The sequence below is a fragment of the Heteronotia binoei genome, chromosome 1, assembly GCF_032191835.1.
Source record: "Heteronotia binoei isolate CCM8104 ecotype False Entrance Well chromosome 1, APGP_CSIRO_Hbin_v1, whole genome shotgun sequence".
In the NCBI taxonomy this organism is placed as follows: Eukaryota; Metazoa; Chordata; class Lepidosauria; order Squamata; family Gekkonidae; genus Heteronotia; species Heteronotia binoei.
In genome coordinates, this window is record NC_083223.1 from 182,590,175 (window position 1) to 182,608,250 (window position 18,076).

The 18,076-nt window shown below is 44.0% G+C and overlaps 1 protein-coding gene across 1 annotated transcript in view; it reads right to left on the reverse strand.

Moving 5' to 3' along the window:
• Positions 1 to 18,076, reverse strand: part of KIF6 (kinesin family member 6) — a 410,723-nt gene that overhangs the window by 257,404 nt on the left and 135,243 nt on the right. Inside the window, exons 12-13 of the mRNA XM_060245036.1 lie at positions 11,048 to 11,189; positions 5,653 to 5,835 (exon numbers count right to left, since the gene is read on the reverse strand). Coding sequence (XP_060101019.1) covers positions 5,653 to 5,835; positions 11,048 to 11,189 — 325 coding nt within the window. The remainder of the gene's footprint in view (positions 1 to 5,652; positions 5,836 to 11,047; positions 11,190 to 18,076) is intronic.

The window sequence follows — 18,076 nt, forward strand, 5'->3', positions numbered from 1 at the left end:
TGAACACAATCATAGGGCTCTATATTCACACCAACCAATCAGGCTTTATTCCGAATCGCGATATCACAGACAATACTAGACAAACAATTAACCTAATTCAATATTGCACTTTTCAGCAATACGACTCTTGCATTCTTGCTTTAGATATAGAGAAGGCCTTTGATAGTGTAGAACCTCTCTTCCTTAAAAAAGTCTTATATCATATGGGTTTCAGACCTAGGTTCAGAACGGTTATAGATTCTTTGTATTCCTGTCCATCGGCTTTTATACAAATTAATGGCCAACAGTCCCCTTCACTTATCCTAGAAAGAGGAACTCGTCAAGGGTGCCCCCTATCACCACTGTTATTCGCCATGGTCATAGAGCCCTTTGCAAATTTGATACGGCTTTCTTCAGAGTTTTCTGGTATCACTGTCCAAAATTCTACTTTCAAAATAAGTTTATTTGCCGATGATATAGTCTTATATATTACAAATCCACTAAAGTCTATTAAAGCTGTTTCCTCTCTCCTGTCTGATTACAGTAAACTTTCAGGTCTTACAGTTAACCACTCAAAATCAATTCTCTACCCAATTAAAATCTCCGATACTTCTAAAAAAGACATAATTGCAAACTACCCCTTCCATTGGGTCTCTGATTATTGGTCCTATTTGGGGCTGAAAATTCCCTTAAACATAGCTGGCCTATTAAAAACTAACTACACGGCCACGGCTTCTGAGATTACTACCACGCTAAAGCAATGGGATAAGTTGCAATTATCCTGGATGGAAAGAATCCATATAATTAAATCTTTCATTTTCCCCAAGTTTTTATATCTCTTTCGGGCTCTTCCTATTGAGATCTCTCAGCCTATCTTAAAATCCTGGCAACAAATACTGACCTCCTTTATCTGGAAATATAAAAAGCCTAGAATCAAAGTTTCAACTTTATGTCGATCAAGACAAAAAGGTGGCCTAGCAGTTCCCGACATTGCAAAGTATTATAAAGCTACTATTTTATCCCAGATGACCAAAATACTGTACCAACATCCCCCACCGCCATGGACGCCCATAGAGGAAGCTCACTTTACCCCACTGAAATACTACGAACTACTATGGCTTAAGAAAAATGAACGCCCACCGTGGCAATTTATGAACCCATTCCTCAGGGCGCTCTTGTCAGTATGGGATTCGGAGCGTTATTTTCTAGCTCCAGGTCTCTCTACCATCTCATCCTTTGTAGGACAAAAATATTTCCTCCCTGCTCAACTACCCTTCTCTTTCAAGGTCTGGAGAGACTCCTCAAAAGTTTTTTTCTTTAATCTTCTTTCATCTTCTAAACAACTTCTACCTAAAAATGACCTAGACCAAGTTTTGACCAAGCCAGCACCTTAGTTTGAATACTTTCAAATCAGGCACTTTCTTCAGGACCCTAATGTGATTTCTTCATTTTCTCGCCCTTCATCTGACTACGAATATCTGGTTCTTCATTTTCACGAAGAGAGAACGCCTAAAAGTCTCATTTCACGGCTGTATTGAATCCTATTGTCCAAACTTGAAGCAACCTTACCCTCTTACACCACTCAATGGCATAAAGACTGTGGCATCACCCTTTCCCCCGACCAATGGGATTCTATATGGGCTAGTGATGCCCTACAATCTACTATTATAAATATATCTCAACAAAACTTTAAATTGATTGCACGTTGGTACCTTACTCCTAACCAGTTCTCCCATATGACCCAGTTAGGCTCTTCAGACTGCTGGAGAAACTGTGGGCTCAAAGCCTCTTATTTTCACTGTTGGTGGGACTGCCCTAAAATCAGATCATTCTGGACCTCAATTTGTGCCCATCTCTCCTCCCTAGTTGGGGTCCTGATCCCAGATGACCCATCAAGGATACTTCTTAATCATTGGTCTGATACCCGTCTCTCACCTTCTAAAAAATCCTTGATAGTTAAACTCCTGACAGCGGCTAAAACCACGATCGCGCAGTCCTGGAAAAACACATCGAATTTGACACTTGACAACTGGCTACTTAAGGTCTGGGAACACATTGTAATGGATAAAATTCAGGCAGCCATAGACCACAAAGATCCATACCAAGCCTACGCTAAATATCTGGCAATTTGGCTTCCCATTCTGGAAAAGCTTGACACCGATCCATTTTATGCTAACTCTTATTCTAAAAATAAAATGTATAAGGATTTCCTGTTGTTATAAAATTTGTTTTTTAACAAGTTAATTTCAAGTTACTTAAAGGGTATTATATCTTCCTTTTTCCTTTCCCTGATCTTATTTTATTTTTAAATACTGTGTTATAACAACTATAATTATTATTACCTTCTGTTTGTATTTTGTTTATTTTGTTTTTTAAATGTTGTTGTTTTTGCTCTGTATTTTGTCTATTAAGCTTACGACGTTATCTCTGTTAATTTTCACGGTAAACTTCTTGTGTTATGGATTGTAAGCTACTTTTATACCTCAATAAAAATGTTTAACTTGGGAAAAAAAAATTAGTGAAAGTGGGGGGGAGGGGAAGTTTTTGCTGATATTCCATAGTTGGAACTTGCAGGAGTGAAAGTGTTTTTTAACATAAGCAATTGGCATTGTTATTTAGCAACTCATCTATTAATAAATGGCATTTTACAATCCTCATGCAATGCATTATTAATGTGCCTTAATACTGCCTAGTGGTTGAATGAGAACTTTCAACTCAGATGACTTTCAGCACTCAGTATTGCTTTTTGAGAATCTCAAATGGTTAAAGGATGCAATGACTCATATAGAGACTTGTACAGCACTGAATAATTCCAGGTAACTATTTGGAACACATACTCAAACAAATGTAAAAATACAACCACAACTGCTATTTTAAAGAGAACAATACGGTTTTTAAGATTAGTGTTTAACATGTAGGCTTTCCCATTATTTTAGTACAATAAGGGCAAGTTTTCATCTCCAATCTGCTCTTGCTTAAATACAAGTAATTGTACATTAAGGAAGCTCTATAGTGAATGACAACTTTAATTTGATTTTAAAAGAAAAATCTTAAATTTTTTAAATCAGAAAAGGGCATTTTACAGCTTTGTGTGTAACAAGCAGAATTTACATATTTATGAATAATGTTGGAATTTTTCCACAGATACAAAAGTATTATTTCCTTGTATGATAGTATGGATATCATTTTAGTTTGAATTATCTGTGAATTATAATTTTCTTATTTTAAATAATATTTGATTTATCCCAAATCTACCATAATCTACTGTGATGGAAAACATCAGTATTGGAATAAATATCCTAGTGTCTGACCAGATTATACTAAAAAACATTTGTTAGGTCCTTTAGACTGGATAAATGCACTTGATATATCATATTACCAACTACAAATGCAGTACTTGGACATTTATAACAAGAACATATCAATTTGATTCATATTGGGAGTTATCCTAAACAAGTCTACTCAGTCCTGTTTTATTCAATGGGGATTACTCCCAGAAAAGCATTTTTAGGATTGTTACCTACAGTTGTCATTATGGTATAAACTAGTATTATATTCTTACCAAGGAGCAAAGGCAAAATACAATATTCTACCTCTATTTTATCTTTATTTATTTAAATATTTGTACTCCCCAAAAAGTAGCTTACACGATTGTTCTCTTTTCTTTCATTTTATCATTGTAACAAGTACCCTGCAAGGTAGGATAGGCTAACTACGTCAAGGTCACCCAGCAAACTCCCATAGCAGACTGAAGATTTGAAGCTGAGTCATCCAGGATCTAATCTAGCACTGTACGACGAAAGCATGCTGGCTTCTCAGAACAAAGGCTAAAACAGAATAACTAGCACAAGATAATCCAGTGATTTTTTTTTAAAACAGATGAAAGGTGTTTTGACTTTGGGTTTTGCCAGTTCTAACCCCAATGCAAAATTAAGTGAAATCACTTGTCTATGCTGATCGTGGGATCACAAAGGATACAGATTTTTTAAAACTTATGACACATGGATGCCATATTTACAACGAAGTTAAAATATTAGACAATAACTAAAATACCTAGAAATAGACAGTGAGTAGAATAAATCAAATGAAGACTTAAGTCACCAATATTAAATTTAGAAATGTTAACTATTACAACATAGAACAAAAAGTGCCAGAAGCAGGGGGCCGGGGAGGGCCTCTACAGGCTGCCACCACTTTGGTATAGGTCTGTCTGAGACCAAAGAGGCATGAGGATCTAGGCAGTATAACAACAAGTTTATTGTAAGTGCTCAAGAACAAACAAGTGGTTTCTAAAAATTTTAGTGCAATAAGGAAGGGGGGGGGGGGTGCGGGGAAGAAAAAGCTGTAAAGGTGCTACAAAGAAAGATAAAAGCCCTGACACAACTAACTATACCAGGTGTGGCCAAACTGCAGCTCAGGAGTCATATGTGGCTCTTTCACACATATTGTGTGGGTCTCAACGCCCCCACCGCCCCATCAACTGGCTTGGAGAAGGCATTTCTCTCTTTAAATCACTTCTCCAAGCGCCAAGAAGCTGGTGGCTAGGAGACTGCATTTGAAGTTAAAGTTACTTTCTTTCTACCTCTCCCTCCCCCCTTTCCATCTATTTTCCTTCCTTCCTTCCTTCCTTCCTTCCTTCCTTCCTTCCTTCCTTCCTTCCTTCCTTCCTTCCTTCCTTCCTTCCTTCCTTCCTTCCTGTCTTGCGACTCTCAAGCATCTGATGTTCATGTCTTGTGGCTCTCAAATATTGAACATTTATTCTATTTGGCTCTTATGTTAAGCCACTCCTGAACTATATGTTCCCTCCTTTTTATTCCAAATTGACTCATCCCTCTTAGGATGAGGGAACTCTCCTAGCTGCAGCCTCTCCCCAGACAACACTCCTCCCGCTCTAGCTAGGCCTTTTATTCCTTCCTTCCAGATCCCCACCACTCTGGTCTCCACTGGGCAGAAAGCCTTTACTCAATAGTATGTTTAAGGTAAAACTCATCCTGTGGTTGACAAAGTGGATTTCTTCTTAAGGACAAGTACTTTGACAGTGCTGTGGGTTAAACCATAAATTATCTAGAATGCACATCAAAATAATGCTTATTTCCTATATTCTTAATAAACGAAAGTGGGGGGACCCCCTTTAGAAATTCAAGCTATTGGTTGGTTTTTGGATACATTCATATAAGTACAAAATAGCCTCTTTAAGCATAATTTTGGTTCACAGACAGATGGTAGTTTCTTAGCTAACTTTTCCATAGAGAATGCTGGATCAATGTTTCTCAGTGAAAAGATTATATATGACAAAGAGAGTTGGTGGCTGTATATCAGGCCACGCAATATCTTTATCAAGACTACTAAAATAACATAACATTCTCTATAAGCACCAATTAAGAAATCCTTCCAACGCCAGGCTCCAGGTGACACCTTGAGATTTCTCATGATTACAATTGAACTCCATGCAACCAAGATCAGTTTCCTTGGAAAAATTAGTTGCTTTAGAGGGTGGACATTGTGGCATTATACCCTGCTGAAGTCCCTCCCATTCCCAAATCCCACCCTCTACTCCCAAAATCTCCAGGTACTTCCCAACCTAGAAATGGCAACCCTAACTCTTTCAGCCTTAAACAGGCCACATCACAATGTGCCAATTCTGAATTTGTAGATATTACTAAATGTACTAACCTGTGTTCCTGGGAAGAAAATCAGGTTTAGGTTTTGAAGAGACAGTTAACATGTGCTCATTTTCTACTCTTTTTTGAATAAGAAAACTTTCTGAGGTTGGGGCCTCCCTTGAAGAAGCACTGAGGTGAAGAAGGGCATTTTGGGCTTTCTGTTTTTCCTTCTTTAACATATTTACTAAAATATCTACAATTCATTATAAGGAAAATCTGAAAATCTAAATCTGAAAAACAAATCTGAAATCTAAAAATCCCAAAAATATTTTGGGCTTCTACCCACCATCATAGAAGCAATGTCTGCAATGTTAAGAAAAAGTATGTTGACTGAGGTCTCATACAATATCATGAGATCTCAGTGACCATTTGGAGAATTGTTAGGGAACTTCAGATAATAACCTAAGTATTTCATGCCTCACTTAGTGTCAGTAAATGGGAAGGGAAGAGGGACTGTAAATAATTGTGAGAGGGAGAAAATGAAGCAAGTACAGTAACGGGAGAGAAAGAGGGTTGGGATATAAAGCTGGAGGGAGGATGGAAGGGAAAGCTGAAGGTAGGGGGCAGAAAAAGGCAGGTAGATAGATGGGAAGAAAACGGAAAGGCTGCAGATGCTGCTAAGGGATAGAATGAAGAAAAGTGGAAACACAGTGAGGAGGCGAATGAGGAAAATAAGGTCCTCCTCTGAACTTTTAAAAATCTCTTGCTTATAAGCAAGTTGTATTTTCAAACTATGAATGCAAATTAATCTTAAGACAAAAAATGAAGAGCAGAGATCTTTAGAATTCTAAATTGTGTCAGATACCGTATTCTGCACTTGCATAGCATACACAGCTTGTCAAACACACGGTAAGAAAAAGTATGGTTAATAGGTTTGCCAGTCCCCTGGTCCAGACGGGGGATCCCCGGGTTTTGCAGGCTCCTCCCTGCTGCCAGCTGGCCAGCAGGAGGAAGCCACACCCAAACAGCCATGATGTGCCTTTAGATATTAGACAGGTTCAGAATCTTGCAATTGATTCTGTTTTGGAAGGTGTCTGTGCCTTTAAATCTCAGCAAGACTGAAGCTGCAAGGAGGGAGCAAGCAGGAAGAGCCACATGCGTGTGTGAGAGAGAGAGGAAGTGAGAGAGCCCAATTCCTCTGTTGGTTATGCATTTCTTTCAGAAGCTGTTTGCATAGTTCTAAAGAGTTAACTAGAACCTGAGTGTGGGCTAGAGGAAAACTGCACCCCCTAGACCCATGATGGCGAACCTATGACACGCGTGTCACTGGTGACACGCGAGGCAATTTGGCTGACACACCGGAAACCAAGGAGCGTGGCGAGCCGCGAGTCCTTCGGAGGCTGCTGAGCCCGTCTCGGAGGAGCAGCAGCTGCTAAGATGAAGGCGAGAAGAGGCAGCAGCAGCGCAGCGGGCTGCAGCCGCCGCCTCTTTCCCCGGCTCCAGGCCGGGGGTGGGGGGGGAGGGAAGGTTGGGGGTGGGAGGGAAGGTTGGCCGACGCTGCCAGCGCCTCGCCTTGACCTGGGGGTGGGAGGAGACAGCCTCCTGGCGCAACCCGTCCCCCACCCAAAGCAGAGGCAGCCAAACGCGCCTCCTCCTCCTCGCAACAGGGCCGAGCTTTGCAACCCCCTTTTCCTGCCCTCCCCGGGGCCTGAGGAAATAGGTGGGTACAGCAAGAAAGAAAAAAAGAGCATTGCAAAAAAAGAGGCAGGGGGGGAAAGAAGTGCCCTCCTTGGCGGGTCGCGCCTTTGCAATGCCGGGGCTTTGAAATGCAGGAGCAAGGCAGGCGTGTTTTTTTTCCGTTTGTTTGCACGGAGCGGCTGGGGGGGGAGGCAGAGATGGCATTGCAGCAGTGTGTGTGGGGTGCAATGCCTGAGGGGGCGTCGCTCTTGGGCCTGTTGTGGGGCTGCCCCCCCATCCTCCTCCTCCACCCAGTCCTGTTTTTTTTTTTTTTGCAACCAACATGATCTTTCTCACTTTACATCTTGCTCTTTCTCATGGCCGCCTGCCGGAGGCGGGGTTTCAGATTTAAAGGACAAGCTGCCCTTTTCAGCTTGGAAGAGGAGGAAGGGGGTGGGCGATGGGGGCTGTGTGTGGGTTGCAAAAGAGCAAGGGGAGGGGAGCATTGGGTCGCCCCCCCCTTGGCAAGCGCTGGAGGAGAAAAGGCGGGAAGAAAAAAGATACACCCTTTCCCGCAGGGTTACAATCCCCAGGTGGGGGCAGGGGATCCCCCTCTCCCCAAAATACCCCCCCAAGTTTCAAAACGATTGGACCAGGGGGTCCAATTCTATGAGCCCCAAAAGATGGTGCCCCTATCCTTCATTATTTCCTATGGAAGAAAGGCATTTTAAAAGGTGTGCTGTCCCTTTAAATGTGATGGCCAGAACTCCCTTGGAGTTCAATTATGCTTGTCACACCCTTGTTCCTGGCTCCACCCCCAAAGTCTCCTGGCTCTGCCCCCAAAGACCCCAGATATTTCTTGAATTGGACTTGGCAACCCTCTTTCTTTATTGGGGCTGCAAATATCATCAAATTATTGATATTTCTTGAAGTGACATGGTGAAGTGACACGCGACCCGAGGAAGACTACGCTTTTTCCCGATTTTCGACACACCAAGCTGAAAAGGTTAGCCATCACTGCCCTAGACCTCTCTCTCCTTAGGTTGGTTGAATGAAATACAGCAGATTGTTACATTCAGCAACTCCGGTGAGTAAAGCTATCTATACCATTGTCCCAGGGAGATCACAAAAGTGTGGTCATGCAAACTTTATTTTGGCTGCTTTGTGAGTGAGTGAGTGTGTGTGTGTGTGAGAGAGAGAGAGACACAGAGAGAGTTCACTTTCATTTTAGTGGAAGTACCACTGCTGTGGAACCATTTGAATGCAAAAAAAGGAGGAAATGAAGACTATATTCAGGGGAACTACACTGCTGTATTTTTATTTATTTATCTGGAATGGGAATGTCTCCCAGCTCTACCCACAAAGTCTCCAGATATTTCCAGAGTTGGATCTGGCAACCCTAATGTAAAGCTGAATTATTCTATAACATTTGTGATAGCTTTCGGTTTCAGCCCCCTCAGCCTGGAGGAAGTTGACAGGATTCTCTTAGCTGCCCGCCCAACAACTTGTAAATTGGACCCGTGCCCTTCCTGGCTTATTAAATCTTGCCAAGGGGATCTCAGATATCCTGTGCGGGACATCATAAACAGATCCCTGACGGAAGGGCTTTTTCCAGCACCGCTTAAAGAGGCTGTGGTCCGTCCCCTCCTAAAAAAACCATCTTTAGACCCGGCCCAATTAGCACATTATAGGCCGGTCTCAAATTTGCCTTTTCTAGGCAAACTTATCGAGAGGGCAGTGGCGAGGCAGCTACAGACTTTCCTGGAGGACGCTTCCATCCTTGACCCACTCCAGTCCGGCTTCCGCCCAGGTCATGGGACGGAGACGGTGTTGGTTGCCCTAGTGGATGACCTTCAACGGCATCTGGATCGGGGTGGCTCGGCAGTGCTGATGTTGTTGGACCTATCGGCGGCGTTCGATACGGTCGACCATCGGTTACTGACTTGCCGCCTCGCCGACGCGGGGATTCAGGGGCTAGCCTTGCAGTGGCTTTCCTCTTTCCTTGAAGGTCGGGGACAAAGGGTCACGATTGGGGGGGAGCTATCCCGGAGGCACACACTTAATTGTGGAGTGCCCCAGGGAGCGGTTCTCTCCCCGATGTTATTTAACATCTATATGCGACCTCTTGCCCAGATTGCCCGAAGGTATGGGCTGGGGTGTCACCAGTATGCTGATGACACCCAGCTCTATCTACTTATGGACGACCGACCTGTCTCCGCCCCAGAAAAACTAGATCGGGCATTGCAGGCCGTGGCTGAGTGGCTCAGACGGAGTGGACTGAGACTGAATCCTGCGAAGACAGAGGTCCTCTGTTTGGGCCGTCGTGGACCGGGGGGGGGAAATCCCCCTGCCGACTTTTGACGGTGCGCCGCTGACGGCGGCGGACAGGGTCAAGAGCCTGGGGGTGCTGTTGGAGCCGTCCCTAAAGATGGAGGCTCAGATAGCAACCACTGCCAAGTCCGCGTTCTTTCATCTTAGACGGGCAAGGCAGTTGGCCCCCTTCCTGGACCGCGACGACCTAGCAACAGTGATCCATGCTACGGTCACCTCGAGATTGGATTACTGCAATGCCCTCTACATGGGGCTGCCCCTGTGCCGGACCCGGAAATTGCAGCTGGTGCAGAGCGCCGCGGCCCGGCTGTTATTGGGCCTCCCAAGGTGGGGGCACATCCGGCCGGGCCTTCGGGCTCTGCACTGGCTTCCAATAACATACCGAGTCCGGTACAAGGTGCTGGTCATTACCTTTAAAGCCCTATATGGCCTGGGACCTGCCTACCTGAAGGACCGTCTCTCCCCACACGTTCCCCAGAGAGTACTGAGGTCTGGGACTCAAAACCTTCTCACCATCCCCGGGCCCAAGGAAGTCCGTCTCAAGACAACCAGAGACAGGGCCTTTTCTATAATGGCCCCCACATGGTGGAACCAGCTGCCGGAAGAGGTGAGGGCCCTGCGGGATCTTACTCAGTTCCGCAGGGCCTGTAAGACAACCCTCTTCCGGTTAGCTTATGCCGACTAGATAAATGTAGCTTATCAGATTTTAGTGAAATATACTGGATAGTTTTAATGTTAAGATTTTAATGTTTTTAGGTTTTTTAAATGTTTTGACTTTTAAATGTATTAACTTTGTACCTTGTTTTATTGTTTTGTCGTTGTTGTGAGCCGCCCTGAGCCACTCTGTGGGAAGGGCGGGATATAAATTATAGAATAAATAAATAAATAAATAGCTCAAAACTATTAGATTTTTCTCTCCTGCATACATATAGGTTGGAGTAATCTCATACATTTCTATCACATCTAAATAATTTTGCACCATGCCAAAGCTGCAGCTATGTTTTCTGTGAGTCAATACAGTGAGCAGCACAATATATTTTATATACACTGTATAGAGCCTCATGTTGAATATAGATTTATATTTAATCTAAATCTGAAGTCCAGTAGTCCCCCAAGCAACATTTCACTTGGCTAAAAATAACAATTACAGGAAATTCAACTTTTTGAAAGGTTATAAATATTTCTTTATATAGTATCACTTTTTTCCATTACTTAAAAAAGGCACCTGCTTGACATTTGGTTTCCAAAAACTCTGGATCTGAGATAGAACTAAGCCAAGCAACAAAGATTTTTACATCAAGGAGATTGAACCAGCATGTTACAGATAGTAGCAAACTTTGGACCCATATTCCTTTAAGTTAAACTATGTAGGGAAGAAGTCCTTAAATTTGTCAAGCAACACAATGACATTTCCAAGTTGAACGAAATCTTAATGAGTTGTCTTTCAGAAAGGATACTGATTTCATTGTCCCGTTGATGAAGAAGATCCTTTAGCTTCTTTAACTCTTCCGTCCCAGATGAGCTGTTAACAACTTTATCTTCAGGAATGTCTGTGGCAAGCAAAACATTCTCACAGGGCTTTGCATCATTAAGCAGTCTCTATTAAAAAGAAGGGGAAACAGTTCTGGACTCTTTATAATTTAATGATCATGCTGTTAGTGTTCTTTCAGTTCTTTGTCTTTTCAGCAGAGGGAGGACACAAGAATTTCTTTAGCCTAACCAATATTAACATTGTAGACCGCTACAATTAGTTCATGATAGCACTCTCTCCTACTTGTCACTGCGTCATCTACTGCCATCTTTATCTCTTTTGTTTGACCATTTCAGCCCTGGCCCCAGCCTTGTTGAACAATCTTCCGAGAGATCAGGGCCCTGTGGAATCTGGTACAATTCTGCTCGGCCTGAAAAACAGAGCTGTTCTGTCAGGCCTATGGTTGCGGGTAGGGGTGTGCATTCGGTTCGGCCGAACCGAATGAACCGCCGAATCACCCGATTCGGTTGTATATGGAATCGCATACAGCCGATTCCAATTGGGGTCCATTATGCGGGAGCCGAGTATAGCTCCCCGCATACTTCCGTATAAATATTTGGAAGTATAAGGAAGTCAATGCAAAAGGTGGGAAAGGGGCTTCTGCAGCCTCAGGGGAGCTGCTTGCCTCCTTTCCCGCCTTTGGTAGCTTTTTCCCGCCTCTCCCACAGCCTCCCTGGGATCAGGGAGGGGGGAGGGGAAAGAGGAGCCCCAGCAGCCAATCCAAAGCATGCATTTGCAAAATGCATTGCAAATGTATGCTTTGAAGGGCTTTTGTGTAGCTGATCCTCCAGCCATCAGCAACAATGTTGTTCTTTTGTCTGTGTGTGAGAGAGATTGTGCTGTGCTGGCCCTTGGCCTTAGGCAGCTGCTGCTGCTCAGCCTTACCAGACTTGCTTGGAGTAAGAGAAGACGTCTAAAAGGTAAGACAGTCTTGGGGTTCTTGTTTTTATTTTAGTTGGTAAAAGGACTTTTTAAGACTCAGAGTCCCTTTACTTGTCCAGATTTGGGTGGTGGGTACTAGCTTATTTGGGGTTATGGGGTTCTGCTGGAGTGGGGTTTTTTTTTGCCAATTTGCCCATATCTTACTTTAGTGAGAGGACTTTTAAAAGTTCAGTATCCTTTTACTTTTCCTGATTTGGGTGGCTTGGATTTCTTGGGGTTAGGGTGAAGGGTTTTTTTGGGGGGGGGGAAGGGGTTGGTAAAGTCCTGTATTGTTAAAAGTTAAGTTTTTTACTGTTTTAAAAGGATTCTGTGTTTGATTTGTTGCTGCTCTGTTGTGCTGCTGTTGTTCCTTTTCTTTTCTGGTTCTGGTTCTTGGGGGGGGGGGTGCTGTTTGGCCTAGTTTTCATTGTTTAAAAGGCCACTTTTTAACAGTTGAGTTTCTTGGCCTTCTCCTGTTGTCCCTATTCCTGGTTCTGGTTTTTTTTTTTTGGGGGGGGGGGAAGCTGGCACCTGGGTGAGAGACCCAGAACCAGCAGGCTTGTTGTGCTTGGCCAGCTCTCCCCATGTTGTTTGGGGCAGGGCTGGAGAGCTGGCATCTGTAGATTGTGTGTTCTGTGGCAGGGAAGCTGGCACCTGGGTGACAGACCCAGAACCAGCAGCCTTGTTGTGCTTGGCCAGCTCTCCCCATGTTGTTTGGGGAAGGGCTGGAAAGCTGGCATCTATAGATTGTGTGTTCTGTGGCAGGGAAGCTGGCACCTGGGTAAGAGACCCAGAACCAGCAGGCTTGTTGTGCTTGGCCAGCTCTCCCCGTGTTGTTTGGGGCAGGGCTGGAGAGCTGGCATCTGGGTTTGCTGCAGCCAGGTCTGCAGAGCAGACCTTGAGCAGATTGTGTTTTGTGTGGCAGTGACGTTGGCAACTGGGTTTATATTGGTTCCAGGCCTGCAGGGTTCATAGAGTAGATAGAGGGATGTAGTGCATTTGGGTTCTATAGAGATTATCTGGTGTGAAGTTAGGTTTGGCTTTGGGTGCCCCAGGATTTGGACCCCCCGGTCCAATTTTTTTTTTTTTTTTGGCCTTGTGGGTTTTGTGTGGGACAGTGCCCTGAAGCTGCACAGCAGTTTGGGGGGCTCTCCTCAAAACCTCCTGCTCCCACTTTTCCCACAACAATTACAGTGAGGAAGTGGCTCTAATTGGTTTTTTCTCACCATTGGGAGCAGTGTTCCTTTTGGGGTGCCCACAGATGGGTGCAGTCTTTTTGGGCCAGGGGGGTTTCATGCTGGGGAGTCCCCTGAAGCTGCCCTGCAGTTTTGGGGCCTCTCCCTCAAACTCCCCTCTGGCCAGAGCCACTTTCCCCACAGCAATTATAGTGGAGGAAGTGGCTAATTGGGCTTTCCCCATCATTGTTGGCAATGGGCCTTTTGGGGAGCCCAAAGACAGGGACCCCCGGCCCAATCTTTTTGGGACTTGGGGGTTTTGTAGGGGAGTGTCCCCTGCAGGTTCCCTGCAGTTTTATGGGCTCTCCCTCAAACCCCCTGCCCCCCAGTAGCCTCTAATTATACCCTATCTTGCCATTGATTTCAATGGCCCATAGGGTATAATGGTGGAATAGGGGAACCCTCTTTGGGTGCCCCTGGAATGGGACCCCCTTGCCCAATCTTTTTGGGACTTGAGGGGTTTGTAGGGGAGAGTCCCCTGCATGTCCCCTGCAAATTTGGGGGCTCTCCCTCAAACCCCCTCCCCTCCAGGCGGCTTCAAATATACCCTATTTGCCATTGATTTCAATGGCCCATAGGGTATAATGGTGCCGTATATTCAGAAATAGCCGCGCATCTACCATATATGCAGCTATTTTGACTACGGAATTCAGAAATATACGGGATTCCGAATTCCCCCCCCCCCCCTTATACTTCCGAATCCGTGTACTTCCGATTTTTTTTTTTTGCACATCCCTAGTTGTGGGTAGTACCAGGCCAGTGGTTTTCACTTCTAATTAAATTCCTTTTCCTCATATTTAAACCACTCTACTCACTTCTGTCTCATCTCATTCCTTACTTTGTTCTCCCTTCTTTCAAAACCTTTCCTCACTTTCGCCTTTTACTTTGTCCCAAATTCACTTCCTCACTAATCCCATCTACTTTGCTTTGCTAATCTCTCATCTTCTTCAAACTCTCTCTCAAAAGGTATGTTATCTGGAAGATTTTTGTTGGACCAGTACAGTGTCTTTATGGAACTTCCATCCATCTTCATCCTGAGTATGGTTTTATGAAGCTCTTTCTCCCCTTTAACCTTTGTTCTGTTTTATTATAAGCAATATAGTGTCAATAAAAAGTGTCCTCTTTATTCTGTATAATAGTTTATTTTTTTCACATTTCTATACCACCCTCCCCAACAAGTGGAAAACACATTCAACAGTGATGCTGATGGAAAAAGACATTCAGCAGTGATGCTGATGGAAAAAGACATTCAACAGTGATTATACATTATTAATATTATTAATTTATAAGGAGATATTCAATAGTAATATAGACTTTAAAAAAAAAAGGTAAGAACATAACATCCTTGTTGGATCCTGTCTCACACAGTGGCCATTCAGTCCTTCTGGCAGGCATAGAAGAACAGGACATAGAAGTGGAGTCTTTCCCTTGATGGTGCCTCCTGACATTGGTATTCCGAGATTTACTGCCTCTGAACCTGGAGGTCCCCTTTAGTCACCATGTCTAGTAGCTACTGATAAAGCTATCCTCCATGAATCTGTCAAATTCTCTGTTAAAGCTCTATATGCCTGTGGCCATTTATTTTATTTTTTATTTATTAAATTTGTATCTCACTCTCCCCAAGCCCTGTTCAGAATAGATGACAACAGCCTATAAATATACAGTTTACATTTATTTATTTACATTTGTATACCACCCTCCCCTGACAGGCTCAGGGCGGCTAGCAGCAGTTAAAACAACAGTGCTAAAATAAAATTACAATAAGGTCATTAAAAACATTTCATACAATTTTATACAGTTTAAAACAATCCTTCAGTTTCAGTTTCATTCCCTAAAGTCCAAGATGGCATGATTAGTTCTTATTGAGCGCTACATGTAATAATGATGTTAGGTGTTGTTTAGCGTTCTACATTTATATTGGGATGGGTTCAAATACCAATGCTATGCGATGATGGAATAGTGATCACCTCCCCATTAGATGTTAAATGCCAGCCTAAACAATTCTGTCTTGCAGGCCCTGTGGAATTGTGGCAAGTCTCACAAGGCCCTGATGTTTTCGGGGAGGGCGTTCCATAGAGCAGAGGCTGCCATCAAAAAGGCTCTAGCTCTAGTGGTTGCCTGCCGAGCTTCTTTTGGCCCAGGGATCATGAAACTTTGTGAACTTGATCAGAGTGCTCTCTGAGGCTCATATGGGGAAAGGCGGTCCTGGAGGTAGGCAGGTCCCAGGCCATATAGGCCAGCACCTTGAAGTGAACCCAGAACGCCACAGGCAACCAGTGCAACAATTCCAGCACAGACTGAATGCGCTCCTGTAGAGGTAGCTCCATTAGCAACCTGGCTGCTGCGTTTTGCACCAGTTGCAGCTTCTGAATTTGCGTCAAGGGCAGCCCCATGTAGAGGGTGTTACAGTAGTCTATTCTTGAGGTGACCATCACATGGATCACTGTTGCCAAGTCGCTGCGTTCTAGGGACCAGCTGCCTTATCTGCCTAAAATGGTAAAATGCAGATTTGGCCGTGGCTGCCACCTGGGCTTCCATAGTTAATGAGGGCTCCAAGAGAACTCCTAGGCTCTTGACCCTAGAAGCTGGCACTAAAGGTGCCCCATCAAAGGTTGGTAAAGGGATCTCCCTTCCCAGACAGCCTTGTCTTAGGCACAGAACCTCCGTCTTTGCTGGACTCAATTTCAGTCAACTCTGCCTGAGCCATTTCACTATGACTTGTAAAGCGAGGTCCAGGTTTTCCGGGGCACAGCCGGACTGGCCTCCCATCAATAGATAAAGCTGGGTGTCATCTGCATACTGATGGCAACCCAGCCCGAATCTCCGGAGAATCTGGGCAAGGGGGTACGTATAGAAGTTAAATACAATTTAATATACAAATATATACAAACATACAATTAATCAGTCATAAATACAATAAAATAAATAAAACAACTTCTATAAAATTCAAAATGGTGTAAAGTCATACAGTGTGGCAGTAAGTAAACATCTGAGAAGGGAAGAAGGGAGAAACTGGGGGGAAAGGGGAAGGCCAGAAACTAGCTATTGCCTTTCAGATAGAGGCCTGGTGGAAAAGCTTTGTTTTGTAGGCCCTATAGACGTGTCCCAGATCCCTCACAGCCCTGATCTCTCTTCGAAGACTGTCCTACAAGGCTGGGGCCAGGACCAAAAAGACCCTGGCCCTAATTGGAGATAACTCGATGCTCTTTGGTCCAAGGACCATCAGCAGATTTTGGTCACTTGAATATAATGTTTTACGGGAGACATACCAGGACATGCAGTCCTGAAGGTATGCTGGTCCCTAACCATTAAGGGCTTTGAAGGTCAGGATCAGAACTTGGAACTTGATCGGGTCCTCAATCTGGAGCCAGTGCTGCTGATAAAGCATTGGTTGGATATGTGCTCTAAAGGGTCTTCCTGCCAACACCCTTGTAGCTACATTCTAGACCAGTTGCATTTTCTGGATCAGCCTCAAGAGAAGCCCTATGTAGTGCGACTTACAGTAATCCAGTCTGGACCATTGTATGGATCACCAAGCTTGCTCTAATCATCTAAGCTCCCATTTCATTCTCCTTAGCTCCTCGGTATACCAAGGGGCTATTTTGGCATGGGAGCAAAGAAGGCATTGGGGGTGATTTCATTGATGGCTTCAGAGAGCTAGCTATACCAGTTCTCTACCAGCTCATCTAAGGAACCACCATGGGGAATCAAATCCTGCAAAGCAATCTGGAACCCTATTCAGTCTATAAGTCTATGTGGGCAGGCATAAATGAGCTCATTGCCTAAACAGGGAGGGTTTGGGATACTTAGGTGGGCCTTCAAGACAAAGTGGTCCAACCATGGCATTTCCTCTATATCAACCAGACTCACATCCAGGGTTTTTTTTTTGAGCAGGAACACAATTTCAGCTGGCTTGGTGTCAAGGGCTGTAGCCAGATATGCAGATGAGTTCCTGTTGGGCTCTTTCTACATCTACTCACATCTAACCCCATAGCAAAGATCAGATCCAGTGTATGACCTGCTTGATGTGTGGGAGCAGATACAAGTTAGGAAGGGAATTGAAAACAAATCAGCCAGTATCATAATGCCCCTGTATAAATCGATGGTGCGGTCTCATTTGGAGTACTGTGTGCAGTTCTGGTCGCCGCACCTCAAAAAGGATATTATAGCATTGGAGAAAGTTCAGAAAAGGGCAACTAGAATGATTAAAGGGCTGGAACACCTTCCCTATGAAGAAAGGTTGAAACGCTTAGGGCTCTTTAGCTTGGAGAAACGTCGACTGAGGGGTGACATGATAGAGGTTTACAAGATAATGCATGGGATGGAGAAAGTAGAGAAAGAAGTACTTTTCTCCCTTTCTCACAATACGAGAACTCGTGGGCATTCGATGAAATTGCTGAGCAGACAGGTTAAAACGGATAAAAGGAAGTACTTCTTCACCCAAAGGGTGATTAACATGTGGAATTCACTGCCACAGGAGGTGGTGGCGTCCACAAGCATGGCCACCTTCAAGAGGGGGTTAGATAAAAATATGGAGCAGAGGTCCATCAGTGGCTATTAGCCACAGTGTGTATGTGTGTGTGTGTGTATATATATATATATATATATATATATATATATATATATATATATATATTTGGCCGCTGTGTGACACAGAATGTTGGACTGGATGGGCCATTGGCCTGATCTAACATGGCTTCTCTTATGTTCTTATGTTCTTAAGTTGGAAGAGTCCCAGTGCTACCATGGAAAACACCAGGTCCACAGCCTGAGATGAGGCATCAGCACGGTCATTAAAA